Source organism: Ochlerotatus camptorhynchus, unplaced genomic scaffold, assembly GCF_037179485.1.
Source record: "Ochlerotatus camptorhynchus isolate MF236.1 unplaced genomic scaffold, CSIRO-AGI_Acam_v1.1 ptg001122l, whole genome shotgun sequence".
Taxonomy (NCBI): domain Eukaryota; kingdom Metazoa; phylum Arthropoda; class Insecta; order Diptera; family Culicidae; genus Ochlerotatus; species Ochlerotatus camptorhynchus.
Window position 1 is genome coordinate 4,449 of NW_027041512.1, and position 14,388 is coordinate 18,836.

The following is a 14,388-nucleotide window of genomic DNA, read 5'->3' on the forward strand; positions in this document are numbered from 1 at the left end:
AGTGTATAAGTACTAACCACTTACGAGAAAAACGTCTTTATTCATTAATGATTAAAATATAACCATTACCAAGAAAAACGCGTTTATTCATCCGATGAGTAAACAGCGTTTATTCATTTTATGAATATGTGCGGGTTTTCTCGAAACTGTTTAAAATTTAAACATTATTGCATACTTTTTTCTTAGCGTGTAGGAACTCAAGGCACGCTCACGCAAACCAACATAACCGTCGGGTAGGGGAAGTCTTCTCCTACCCGATGGTGTTGTTGATTTGCATTGGCAAGCCTTAACTATCTAGAAATTATCAAAAGAAATCATTGTTTACAAAAGCTGTTACGCCCTAATTCCAGCTTTATCTAGGTATAGTGTAATAGCAGGAACATCGATTGACACTGATAGCTCGACTTTGTTTACCTTTGTTACTTTCGACGTAATGAAAATTTGCTCTTGAAAAATTTATTTTCGAAGTGTCAAAAATGTAAGTGAAAATTCACTAAATGGAATACACGCTATTTGTAAACCAACCAAATTTGGGTACAATCCACCCAGATCGGTCACAACTGAACCTACCCAAAAATGGGTAAACTGAGTTGAGAGTGACAATTTGACAAATGAATGTGTGTGAATGAGTGACAATTTGATAAAACAAATGAACAACATTGACATGAATCCGATCGACGTTCCACATCCACATCCACATCCACAGACCACCCTTAATCGACCCCGACAAAGAGCGGGAATTTACATGTCCTGTCTGCAGACATTTTATTTATATGCTATCCATTTTATTTTTCTGTATCTCGCTTTCAAATACTAAAATAGTTTAAAAATTATGTTTGTTTTTAAAAAGAAAACATTTTTAAAATAAATAAATTTATTTTTGTTCACTTTGACAACAAAAATTATCACGTTTATTTTAAGCTTGAATATTTTTAAAATAAACGTAACATTATTTTTATTTTAAACGTTGAAATAAGGCTTTTTTATTTTTGTGGCCAAAACAAACTGAGTTTACGTTTAAATTTACCTCAAATATTTTTGTTTTAACGATGGATTTTTCTGCGTGTAGTTTACCGATTAAATGAAGAGGGGCACTTTTAGCGGAAATGGGTATTTTTATACCCAGTAATGAGTGTTCGCGAAACACCGTGTATTGTTAGTCATCATTTCATTGCCAACATTTCAAAGGGGCGTAATTGTATTTGTAAACAATGGCTTTAGCCGTCGATTTCTCGCGAATAAAAACTCACTCATGATAAATAATGACACCAATAGGTAGAGGAATGTTTTCTCTATCATCTAGCATTGTTATTTTGAAGGAGTGAGCTTTAAGATGCGAGAAATCGACAGCTAAAGTCATTGTTTACAAAAGCAATTACGCCCCTTTGAAATGTTGGCACTGATTTTTGCCCATAGAACTGCTTAAACAAGTTTTCATGCCAATTTATATTTTCAAACTATATTCTAATTACCTAGTATGATACATTCTTATTACACGTTAAGCTAAGTAATGGAATTCCATTTGATATAAACTTAAGGTTTAAAACAAAATGATCAAAAAATCGAATGCGGCAAGGAATATGGAATGCGGCAAGGAATATGGAATGCGTCAAGGAAAATGGGATGCGTCAAGGATAATGGAATCGCCTTTTACCATCAAAACGATATCCGTAAGCAGCAGCGTTACGGACATCAACTAATGAAGGATTTCTGTTCTTGAAGAAGCTTCCATGCGAGAACGGTGCTCTTGCGTTTCCATTACGTATACCATACATTTCGCGTGGGTAAAATGCTGCAAACGTACCGTTGGGTGGAATTACATTTTTCAACTCGACATCTTCTGGATCGTACGCCAGTGAAGTAATAAAACACGTTAATGTGAACAGCACAAAAAACACTAAGCTATATTTGTACTGTGGGAAATATAGGTAAAAAAAAAACATCAGCAAGAAACAGGTAACAATTATAGCGAATTCGTTTATTATTGGAGTTGGAACCAGTTCCAACCTAGTGCGAAACCGAACTTTTTGTCAATGCGAACCTCAACCTGAGCTGTTTTAAAAACAAACGAGCAAACTGACGTTTGTCAGAAAACAAGCAGACCCAATCTTGATACCCGATCCAGGTTAGAACTAAATAACAAACGAATTTCGCTATTAAGTAAATATATACACTTACCATATTACTAGTTTATCATGAGATTCAAGTAAGAATGTCAATTTCGCCGTACTGATAATATGTTCAGGCTCTTCCTGAGCTTAATAAGTATTATATTATTTGAGCATAATACCCAGTATTTGGAGAGTAACTACCGTAACTACAGACGATTTGATAGAGTATCTACAAATAGGTTACTACACGGTAAGAAAAAAGTCCTCACGGTCAGCTCACTTTTACCTACTTTTGACTAGTTTGTCTCCTTTTCTCCTCACGGTAACCAGCGTTAACACATTAATGTGTAAAATTTCACACATTTAGTGAAAATAGGAGCCTACACGGTAAGAAAAAAGTACCCAAAATTAAGTTCTTTTCACTCATCTCAGCACTATAGTGCAGGAACCCAAAAGTAGGTAAAGCGGGCCAAAGTAGTTTTCATTTACTTGTGTGGAATTTTCCACTCGCTTTCTACCCAAAAGTAAGTTAGTTGTACCCAAAAGTAGGTAAACATGATTATACTCAACGTTGAGTTCCCACACTTTACTACCCCTGTTGGGTGGTTTTGCTCCTCCGTTTTTGACAACATTAGAAGGCGAAAAGAAGACAAACTAGTCAAAAGTAGGTAAAAGTGAACTGGCCGTTGGGTACTTTTTTCTTACCGTGTACTCATAAAATGTGAAAACTGCGTTTACACATTTATGTGTAAACCCAGCAAACGTCAATAGAAGTGTATTTTTTTTCATTCCGTATCGAGCGCTGAGTCAGTTAACACGGTCCCGGTCTCTCACACGACATTAAGGCCGTTCGCAATGCTGTTGTATTTTATAAGGCCGTTCGCAATGCTGTTGTATTTTATAAGGACTGTTTCAATTTGAAACTAGAACAGAAACGCACCTCCCCTAATAAAAATTGTATGGTTAATTTGCTTAACGACGTGTTCTGGGTATCATCCAAACCATTTGTGGAATAGTTCAATGATTTGGGTTGTCGTTCGTTTATGGTTATTTTTTATTAGGGTCTCGCAATGCTGGGTTGCAGTTTCATTATTCGAGCACTATTTTGCACCAGATTTGCAACTGCTCGACTATTCTGTTTTATTTCTGAGCGAGTTTGAAACACGAATGGAACTCTGTTTCAAATTTCTTTGGATGTGTTTAAGATGTTTCGAAGAGCTCCACAAATAAAAAACGGAGAACTTCATAGAGAACAGTAAGGCCGTTCGCAATGCTGAGTTTCAAAATTGTTTCAAACTACTCGTCAATTCTATAATTTGAAACTGTCAAAAATAAAACTGCAACACGATCAGCGCAACGCACAGTTCTAAAACATGTTTGTAATCATCAAGTTCCATAAACTTTACTGTTCTCTATGAAGTTCTTCGTTTTTTTTGTGGAGCTCTTCGAAACATCTTCAACACATCCAAAGAAATTTGAAACAGAGTTCCATTCGTGTTTCAAACTCGCTCAGAAATAAAACAGAATAGTCGAGCAGTTGCAAATCTGGTGCAAAATAGTGCTCGAATAATGAAACTGCAACTCAGCATTGCGAGAGGTGCGTTTCTGTTCTAGTTTCAAATTGAAACAGTCCTTATAAAATACAACAGCATTGCGAACGGCCTAAAGTTTATGGAACTTTATGATTACAAACATGTTTTAGAACTGTGCGTTGCGCTGATCGTGTTGCAGTTTTATTTTTGACAGTTTCAAATTATAGAATTGACGAGTAGTTTAAAACAATTTTGAAACTCAGCATTGCGAACGGCCTAAGCATTACTTGTGATTTTGTTTCCACCCGCGTGGTTTTTTTCGCATCACAGTACAGTGTCCAGGTGATAAGCGCGCGTGTTTCCGAAGCACCGAAATTCGGCGAGCCCGTTTATTTCGAGTGTCCATCTCTACCCATCCCGGTGAAAGATCACCATCATCACGACGTATCCATTGTATCGCCGTTATCGACATCTCCATTGTATCGCCACCTGCAGCTGCAAGCAAGCAGTAGCAAACGGTATAAGTATTGTTCGCACCCCTCCGGTGCGAATGAAAAACGATTTTCAAAAGTAGGTCTTTTGACGGACAAACTCAACTAAAATATATTCAAAATTAACAACTATTTACATTAAACAAACTTACAATCGACAACTTACAATTTAGTTTTTCAACGCCTGCAACTCCTCAATGCCAATCTACGTTCGGCGGGCTTAGCGAGGTCCTATCAATTAATTAAATAAAAGACACTGAACAACATGTCACCTTTACATAATATTTAACTTACGGTAATTGAACAGTAATACACTAAATGAAAACATATCTGCTTCCCGCGGTACAACCATAGAGGTAACTCTAAGACCACTGGGTCCCGAAGAAAATCATTATTATTTTTGGCTCACTCAGTACCAGAACAACGATCCCAAGCAGTCCCAAGCTATTTCACTCACCCCTGCATGTTCTGCATGAATCCACACACCCCTGATGTTATCTGTCAAACTTTCATAGCGAATCAAAACAAACATAGTGTAGTAATAGAATTTCAACTAGAATAGGGTACGTTAATCGTTTGCTTGGGACCAATCGTCCCCCAAGGCTCTCATTTGGGACCTCTCCTTTTTATTCTATACGTAAACGACATATCTTACATTCTCAAAAAACTTAAATTGCTTATTTATGCCGACGACATGAAGCTCTTTTTGGAAATAAGAAATGAAGAAGACATCAATATATTCCGGAATGAAATACACATATTCTACATATGGTGCAAAAAAAGTCTACTAGAATTGAATGTAAAAAAATGTAACTTAATATCATTTAGTAGAAAAAGAACAACTTCAAATATTTCAATTGCATTAGGAAATCAAACTGTAGACAAATGTGAAAGAGTTAGGGATTTAGGAATTATCTTAGACTCTAAGCTAACTTTCATAGACCATTACAATACAATTATTCACAGGGCAAATAACATGCTAGGCTTTATCAAGCGCTTTTGCTATAACTTTCAGGACCCTTACACAATTAAAACACTATATATTGCCTATGTGAGGTCAATACTGGAATATTGCAGCATTGTATGGTCTCCATTTTCAATCACGCACGAAGAAAGATTAGAATCAGTACAAAAACAATTTCTATTATACGCTCTTCGTAAATTAGGTTGGACTTCATTTCCTCTTCCATCATATGAAGCACGCTGCATGCTTATAAACATACAAACATTAAAAGAGCGTCGTGAATATGCAATGGTTTCATTTGTAAATGATATCGTTTCGCAGCGAATTGACTCAACAGAACTTTTATCAAAATTAAATTTCCATGCACCCACTCGGCAACTCCGAAATCGAAATTTATTTGCCATAAAACATCATCGCACAAATTATGCAAAATATGGGCCATTAAACCGCATGATGGCCTCTTACAATAAACACTGCGAAACCATTGACTTTACAATGTCTCGGCATAAACTAAAGCAATATTTTTATTCCATAAGAAATAACAACTCATAAAAGAAAAGACAAGAAAGCTGACACTACTTTTTTATATAAATATATATTTAAGAAAACAAAACTGTATTAATTAATTGTACTAGTCTACGTTGGTTGACGAAATAAATAAATAAATAAAATAGGCTACTAAAGTGGTGAGCCAATTTAAAATCGTTAGTTTCGTATTGATTGTTGGTACAACAGTGGCGAACAATCTATGATTTCACAATATTTAAAAAGCTACAAATAAACTAATAAACTACAAGTTACACAACTTACTAGGTACAATAATCGGCACAAAACATAATTCGCAACAACAAAAACACATCTATCGCGATGGAGTCTATACTCTCCTCTTTCCAGGCCAGCTGCTGGGGTAAACAAACAAAGTAGTGCGAAAGCGATGGCCGTGTTCAGCTTATCCCACTCGCTATCGCACCTCTTTGTGAATACATTCATCTATGCGCCTCACTGCTACAGCGACGGCAAGAAACGTCAAAAACAGGCGCATCAAAGGGGCGCGTTCACGGTAGTTATGCTACCGCAACCCTTTCAGGCCTGACTGCAACGGCAACATTCCCCCGCCCGTAAACCCTGTGGCTGGTTCCATCAGGAACAGTACGGGGATTACTCCTTCGAAGTGACCTCCAGAACGGCTAGCTTCGCTACCGGTCTGACCTTCTCGCCTCTGCTTGTCTGAACGGACGCTGAACGGACTCTTCCGTCACTCCCAACGAACACCTTCTTCACCACGCCTCGCTCCCAGACGTTTCGCTTCTCTCCATCTGCCACGAACACCAAATCTCCAACCGCTACTTGTCGCTGATCCACGAACCACTTAGACCTCTTGTTTAACATCGGCAGGTATTCCCTCTGCCAACGATCCCAGAATCCATCCGCCAAGAACTGTGCGCGATGGTAGCTACTACGCAACGTGTTGGCCAGGTCAATGGGATTCCTCGACGGCAGACACTCGACCGATGAACGACCACGCAAAAAGTGGTTCGGCGTCAACGCTTCCTTGTCTTCCTTCACGTTGGTGGACACGTAGGTGAGTGGACGAGAGTTGATCAGGTTCTCCGCCTCGATCAGTGCCGTCTGCAGGATCTCGTCCGTCAGCTTCCGACCATCTGTGAACGTTTTTAGCGCCTCTTTCACCGAGCGCACCATTCTCTCCCACGCACCTCCCATGTGTGGGGCAGCCGGTGGGTTGAAAGTCCAACGAGTCCTCGCACCGGTAAAGGTATCCGCACATGCTAGATTTATTTCCTTCAGCAGATCTCGACTGGCACCGACAAAGTTCGTGCCGTTATCCGAAAGGATCTCGATCGGACTGCCACGCCGCTTTACGAACCTCCTGATCGCCATTTTGCACGACTCAGTCGTCAAGTTGTACGCCACCTCCAAATGTACCGCTCGCACAGTTAGGCACGTGAAAAGTGCCACCCATCGCTTTTCCTTCATTCGCCCAATAGACACTTCCAGTGGACCAAAATAGTCTATGCCGACGTACGAAAACGGATCGACCCTCGCCGCCAAACGCTGCCCTGGTAAGGGTGCCATTCTCGGAACAATTGGTTTCGCCTTTTGAATCTTGCACCACACACAGGCTCGCATCACTTGATCTACTAGCGCTCGGAGACACGGAATGTAGAATCGCTGCCGAACTTCGTTTACAACGGTTTCTCTGCTGCTGTGCCCATACTGCCGATGGTAGTGTTCTAATAACCTTCGAGTCACCACGTGGTCCTTCGGCAGAATGATCGGAAACCTCGCATCAAATGCCGCATATTTCGCCGCTTCTGTACGACCTTCCATCCGCACGACACCATCCTCATCCAGGAACGGCGCAAGACGATACAGCTTACTCGACCTCATCTAGTGACATCCTGTTTCTGCAGCCTGGTACTCCTCCTGTCGCAACGGCACATCCACGGCGGGGAACGTTGATCCTTGCAGTCGCCGGCAGTTGGACGCGAATCGGAACACTGTTGCTAGGGTCCGCACCATTACTGTCCAACGCGAAATATGCTGCAACCTCTCCGTAAACCCCTCGGGTAACACGATGTGATGCAGCAGCACTCTCGCCCGGAGCTCTTCGGCACCTTTGGACGCTTTTGCTTCGGCCATTCTTCCACTCCGTGATACAGAAAATCCGGTCCATGGAACCATCGGCTTCCCGACTTGATCTCCGTTCCTTTGCCCCACTTCGTCAAATCGTCCGCTGGATTGTCCTTCGTTCCTACCCAACGCCAATCTTCTGGATTCGTGATGCTGAGGATCTCGCCAATACGATAGGCAACGAACGGCTTATACCTTCGTTGGTCCGATTTCACCCATGATACTACCGTATCCGAGTCACACCACAGGAAGTGCTTCGCAACCGGAACGGAATTGGCATCGCAGATCGACTTTGTCAATCGCGCACCGAGAACAGCCGCTTCTAGCTCCAACCGTGGTGTAGACAGGTACTGTAATGGCGCCACCTTCGCTTTGGCCTCGATGAATGTGCAGTGAACGACTTCGCCGTCCTCGAACCTGAAGTAGGCCACGCATCCATATGCCGCATCTCCAGCGTCAGTGAAAACGTGTAACTGCACCGTTTCATAGACCTTCGAGTCCAATCCGCCGAGGTAACACCGTGGAACACGAATCTCATCGATTAGATGGAATAGCTGTGTCCACTGCACCCACCGCTTGTAGTGAGCTTCCGTGAGCTTCTCGTGCCAACCTATGCCGCTACGCCATAAATCCTGCAAAATGATCCGTCCGTGTATCAACAGCGGAGCCAGGAACTGTTTCGGATCGAACATGCTGGCAATGCACCGCAACACAATCCTCTTTGTTGGCCAAGCACCTTCCCGAATGTAGGGCTGAAGGTCTTGGCGAATCTCCGTTGAGAAAACGAAGTGATCACCTTCCGGGTCCCACAGCACTCCCAGGACTCTCTCCGTAGTGCAATGCTTGTCTACTTCTAGTGGTTTCACCACAGACTTCTCCTCTCCGAGCTGACGTAACACTTCCTGTGAGTTGGAAACCCAGTTCCGAATCTCGAACCCACCGTTGGCGTGTACACGTCGCACATCCATCGCTAGTCTCACCGCTTCCTCTACTGTATCGGCACTGTCGAAATAGTCGTCGACATAGTGCTTTCGGACGATAGCATCGGCAGCCTCCGGATACTGCTCGGCATGTTCCCGCGCGTTCAAGTTTTTCACGTACTGTGCGGAGCAAGGCGAACAGGTCGAGCCAAAGATAACCACATCCATCACGTACGTTTCCACCGGACCCACGAATAGGAACCGTTGTGCCTGACGGTCTTCTGCACGAACCCATGCTTGATGAAACATTTCCCTAATGTCACCTCCAAACGCCACGTTTCTCTCGCGGAATCCACTTATAACAGCTGGTAGCAACGTTATCATGTCTGGACCCTTCAACAGCTTATCGTTAAGCGAGACTCCATGAGCCCTCGCTGCCGCATCCCAGACCAACCACACCTTGCCAGGTTTCTTCGGATGTACCACGTAGTTAAGCGGTAGGTACCAAACTTTACTCTTCGGCGTCTCCTTTAACTCCTGCTCGGTGATACGATGCGCGTAGCCCTTGGCAAGATATTCTTCCAACTGCTTTTGCAAACATTCCTGCACTCCAGGATTCCGGTTCATCCGAGCTTCCAAACATCGCAACCGCTTCATGGCCATGTCTAAACTCTCCGGAAATCGAACATCATCTTCTTTCCAGAGTAATCCTGTCTCGAACCTGCTACCCACTCTTCGAGTGGTCTTCTCCAAAATCTCGCGTGCTCTACGATCTTCCTTCGATTCTAAACGAATAGGTGACACTCCGACGTCTTCAAGTTGATAATGTTTCTTCATCGCCTCGTCCAGATCCTTATCCGCTTTACTGCACTCCTCACACGAGCACCGATGGTGTCCCAGAAAATGCACCTTTCCTACGACGTTTGGTTGTGGGCCATAAGCCGTCCAGCCGAGCTTGCACAAAATGGCAACTGGTTTATCAGATTCTCCGATTCGTGAGTCCAGCGGGGCGATCAAGTGAAGATTATCGATCCCCAGCAGCACCTTCGGTGTAGTTCTCTCGTAACTGGGAATGTCGATGTCTTCAAGGTGCTTAAACTCCTTGACCAACTTCGCTGAATCCAGCTTCTGTGCAGGGAGGTTTAACCTGTGCACCGTATGAGCTTCCAGCAGATCGTATCTACTCGACGAGTCTCTGGCAGATATCTCAAGCACCACTTTCTTCGACTGATACTCCGTGCGCTGTACGCCGTTTGTCCAAGTCATCTGCAGTGGTTCCACTGGTCCATCGGCACCCAACGTTCTCACCAATTCACTGTCCACCATGGTAACCGAAGATCCTTCATCGATGAGTGCTAGAGTATCTACTCTTTTCTTGCCGTTGTACAGCGTCACTGGAACCATCCTAAACAGAACTGCACATTTCGACTGACGATGACTATTACACTGCACCTGAGTTCGCGAGTATCCGGCTGGTCCACCATGAAGAAGGGCATTGTGGTTTTCCGGACAGCCATCTACCTTGCAACGAACTCTTATACGACATGATCGTTGTCCATGGTCGTAAAGCCAGAGTGGACAGAGGTTCAACCGAGTCACCGTTTTCCACCGCTCTGCAACACTCTGTTTGAGCAATTCCTGGCAGTTCCTTCCGTAATGCCCAGACTTTTGGCACACGGAACACTTCAACTCTCGGCGCTGGGGTTGGGGTGACGAATTCTTCCCAGCTGACATCACACTCCCAGACCGGCCGCTATCTCCATCCGTGACGTGAACGAAAGCCTTCGTTTGTGGTCTATTTCGCATCTTACCCTTCTCCTTTGCATCTGCCTTCTCGAAGGTTGCTTCCAACGCCTTCTCTACGAGACCTTCCATGAATGCACCGAATGTTTCCAAGTCGACTGACTGTGCGCGTCGCTTGTAGTCCACCCACTCCATGGCATAGTACGACGGCAGCTTCTGAACTAGACTCTGCATCAAAATTGGGTTCTTCCAGTGGTCCATCAGCCCGGCCGCTTTGAGATGCTGAGTAAACTCTTCGACGGCACTTCCGAACTCGATCACCGACTCCAAACTCTCCGAGCTTGGTCCCTCTAGCTGCTGGATCTTTGTCGCCAATCTGGTTGACAGGATCTCCGGATTCCCGAATCTCTTCCTCAGCTTCTCGATGATCAACGGCACGTTCTCCGGCAAAAGCAGACGATTTCGAACCGTATCCAATGCTTTCCCCTTCAGAGCATCCTGTAGACGGACCAAATTCTCTGCGTTGGTGAATCCACAGGACTGGTTTGCCTGCTCGTAGGCGCTGATAAAGATCGGCCACTCTTCTGCTGCTCCATAAAACTTCGGCAGGCTCCTCGGAAATACCTGTCGAGACGCTATCTGGAGCCGTGTCGGTCCATCCGCAACTACTTTATCGCCTTTGTAGTCCCCACCGTCGAGGATTGACTCTAGTGCTTCATCATCTTTCTTGAAAGACGGACGAGGCAGTCTCGGATTTGCAGAAAGCAATGATCTCGTTCTTGTGGACTTTCCTGGTACTGGCTTCTGGGGTTTACTTCCATTTCGATCTTCCAGAAGTTCCTTGAAACGATCGAACAGGTCCTGTATATCATTTTCGGCGGACCTTTTCTTTGGATCTTTGCGAACCGCACCTAGACTCTTCGGGAGCTGCTTCTCCGGCTGCGGTTTCCCGCTTTTGTCCATCGATTCAACTTCGGCCCCTGAATCTGATTCGCCATCAGAACCGTTGATAATCTGTGTCAGCTCCATCCGTCGCTCGAGCGCCTTCTTCCGTCTAGCAATCCGCTTCCGTTGAAGTTCGAGGATTTTTTGCTGATTTTCCTCCTCAAGTTCGTCCAAACGGTTTCTTTCTTCCAAGTCTCGAAGTTCTCTCAACGCACGAACTCGTGTTGACTCCGCCGACGGTACACTGGCACTTTTCCGGAGCACACTTTTCCCAATTCGGCTACTCTTCGGTACTGAATCGGTGGGATTAACGCGCGCGGGTAGACTTGAATGACGATTTAACGATTTTAAAAGATCGTTTAAGAATCTAGTGTGGTTTTCTGACTTTTCTGTTTGCACATCTAGTTCTTCATCGTCTGAACTTTCCTGCTCCTGTTCTGATGTTTTATTTGTGTTGCCATCATCTTCATCCTGCGCTACTGCCCTACTAATGCGACCTTTAGTCAAAGATATGTTCTTACTCGCTACCTTATCGACCTTTTTCCCGCTACTTTCCGTCTGACTTCCTGGATGATTGATCACCATCGGATGAATCCGAGTTTGACCTGGTACACCCAACGACTGTCTGATCGATCTATCCTCACCGACACAAGTCGAGCAGAACCAGACCACCTCCGCAACAGATTCGTCGACACCAACGCACTCGAAGTGGTACCATTCTTGGCACTTTTCGCACTGTACGCTAGCATCGTAGTCCTCATCGCAGTCACAGCACGGGTATCTGTAGGTCTCCATTGATAAATTTTGAGGATGCTCGCACCCCTCCGGTGCGAATGAAAAACGATTTTCAAAAGTAGGTCTTTTGACGGACAAACTCAACTAAAATATATTCAAAATTAACAACTATTTACATTAAACAAACTTACAATCGACAACTTACAATTTAGTTTTTCAACGCCTGCAACTCCTCAATGCCAATCTACGTTCGGCGGGCTTAGCGAGGTCCTATCAATTAATTAAATAAAAGACACTGAACAACATGTCACCTTTACATAATATTTAACTTACGGTAATTGAACAGTAATACACTAAATGAAAACATATCTGCTTCCCGCGGTACAACAGTGGCGAACAATCTATGATTTCACAATATTTAAAAAGCTACAAATAAACTAATAAACTACAAATTACACAACTTACTAGGTACAATAATCGGCACAAAACATAATTCGCAACAACAAAAACACATCTATCGCGATGGAGTCTATACTCTCCTCTTTCCAGGCCAGCTGCTGGGGTAAACAAACAAAGTAGTGCGAAAGCGATGGCCGTGTTCAGCTTATCCCACTCACTATCGCACCTCTTTGTGAATACATTCATCTATGCGCCTCACTGCTACAGCGACGGCAAGAAACGTCAAAAACGGGCGCATCAAAGGGGCGCGTTCACGGTAGTTATGCTACCGCAACCCTTTCAGGCCTGACTGCAACGGCAACAAGTATAATAGATAGTTTTTTTCGATTGCCTTGCTATTGTATAGCAAAGTTGCCTTGTGGCAGTGTGCTCTCCCTAATAGGGTGGGGCATTTTTGTAACTAGTAAAAAGTTAATTTTTTTTATATCATTTTTTTTGTATGGTTGCTTGCACACCGGGCAACAAAACATTAACAACTAGAAGCTAAGTAAATTAATTGGTGAAGGTTATTTTTAAGTTTTTTTTTCATTTTTAAGCTGTTGTGCACCGCTTTTGCACATCACTTATGGCGTCTTCGGATGCCTACGTTGCGCGAACCAGATACTACCAACCCCAACCGTCTTCGAAAGGACCATGGGTTGTCTTTTTCCGGCCCAAAAATAAACCTTTGAAAACTCTCGACATTACGAGAGATTTGCTGCGAAAGTATCCGGGAATCTTGGTACACAAGGAAAGATTCAACAAACTGCGGGTAGAAGCACCGACTTATGATGTGGCAAATAAAATTGCTGAACACGAGCTTTTTAGTGTTGAGTATAACATCTACATCCCTTCTCGAGATGTGGAGATAGAAGGCGTGGTCTCCGACGCGAGTCTGACTGTCGAGGACTTGAAACGTGCCTCGGGAAGTTTTAAAAACTCCACATTTGCTACCGCGCTAGTGAAGATACTGGATGTAAGGCAATTGCATTCAGTATCTTTGCTAGACGGTAAAAAAGTTTATCGACATTCAGACTCGTTTCGGGTGACTTTCGCAAGTTCAGTGCTCCCAAACTATGTTAAAATTGATGGTGCTTTTTTCCGGTGCGGCTGTTTGTACAGAGGGTATACAATTGTACCAACTGCAAAAGGCTGGGACACTCGGCCAGCCATTGCGGCAACAAAACTCGTTGTGGCAAATGTGGTGAAAACCACAAAGAGGATTCTTGCCACAAAGAATCAGTAAAATGCGCTTATTGTGGCGAGAATCCTCACCCCTTGCAGGAGTGCCCGATGTACAAGCAGCACTCCGATAAAGTGCAGCGTTCAATCTCTGGACGCTCCAAGCAGACATGCTCAAATGGTGAAGGCTACATCAGCCGTCCAAGATGCAAACCAATTTTCGATTTTGTCAGCTGAAGAATCGGACTCTGACTCATCCGATGAAGGTGATTCTACGGTGGTACACGCACCTTCAAAAATGGACGGATCCTCAAAAAGAAAATGCCCCTCCCCGAAAGTGCGCCGTAAGAAAACTAAAGTCTCCTCCAGAAGATTGGAAAATTCCCAGGGTAATGGGGATGAAAAAACGAAACCGAAGGCTCCTGCTGAACCAATCCCTGGATGCAGCAGAAATTTTCCACCATTGCCCAAAAAAGATAAGAAAAATAATAAAGCTGCTCCTCAAACTTCTCAAAAGAAATCCAAGTCTGAACGAGGTTTGCTAGCTTTTTCGGACATTGTGAAATTCATATTAAACATGTTCAACATACAAGACCCTCTAAAAAGCTTAGTTTCTACCTTGCGTCCAACGTTAGAATCATATCTTAAGCAATTAACTGTTTCATGGCCCCTCCT

General features: G+C 43.7%; 3 protein-coding genes across 3 annotated transcripts; all 3 read right to left on the reverse strand.

Moving 5' to 3' along the window:
- Nucleotides 1-1,338: 1,338 nt before the first annotated feature.
- Nucleotides 1,339-2,311, reverse strand: LOC135716093 (uncharacterized). Its single transcript, XM_065238913.1, has 2 exons — nt 2,179-2,311; nt 1,339-1,913 (listed from the first exon to the last, which is right to left on the reverse strand). Exons 1-2 carry the CDS (start codon nt 2,179-2,181, stop codon nt 1,629-1,631), a joined length of 288 nt encoding a protein of 95 aa, XP_065094985.1. The 5' UTR covers nt 2,182-2,311; the 3' UTR covers nt 1,339-1,628.
- A 3,945-nt stretch (nt 2,312-6,256) lies between these two features.
- LOC135716094 (uncharacterized) lies at nt 6,257-7,507 on the reverse strand. Its single transcript, XM_065238914.1, has one exon. It carries the CDS (start codon nt 7,505-7,507, stop codon nt 6,257-6,259), a length of 1,251 nt encoding a protein of 416 aa, XP_065094986.1.
- A 131-nt stretch (nt 7,508-7,638) lies between these two features.
- LOC135716096 (uncharacterized) lies at nt 7,639-12,153 on the reverse strand. Its single transcript, XM_065238915.1, has one exon. The coding sequence runs from the start codon at nt 12,151-12,153 to the stop codon at nt 7,639-7,641; it is 4,515 nt and encodes a 1,504-aa protein (XP_065094987.1).
- Nucleotides 12,154-14,388: the final 2,235 nt, after the last annotated feature.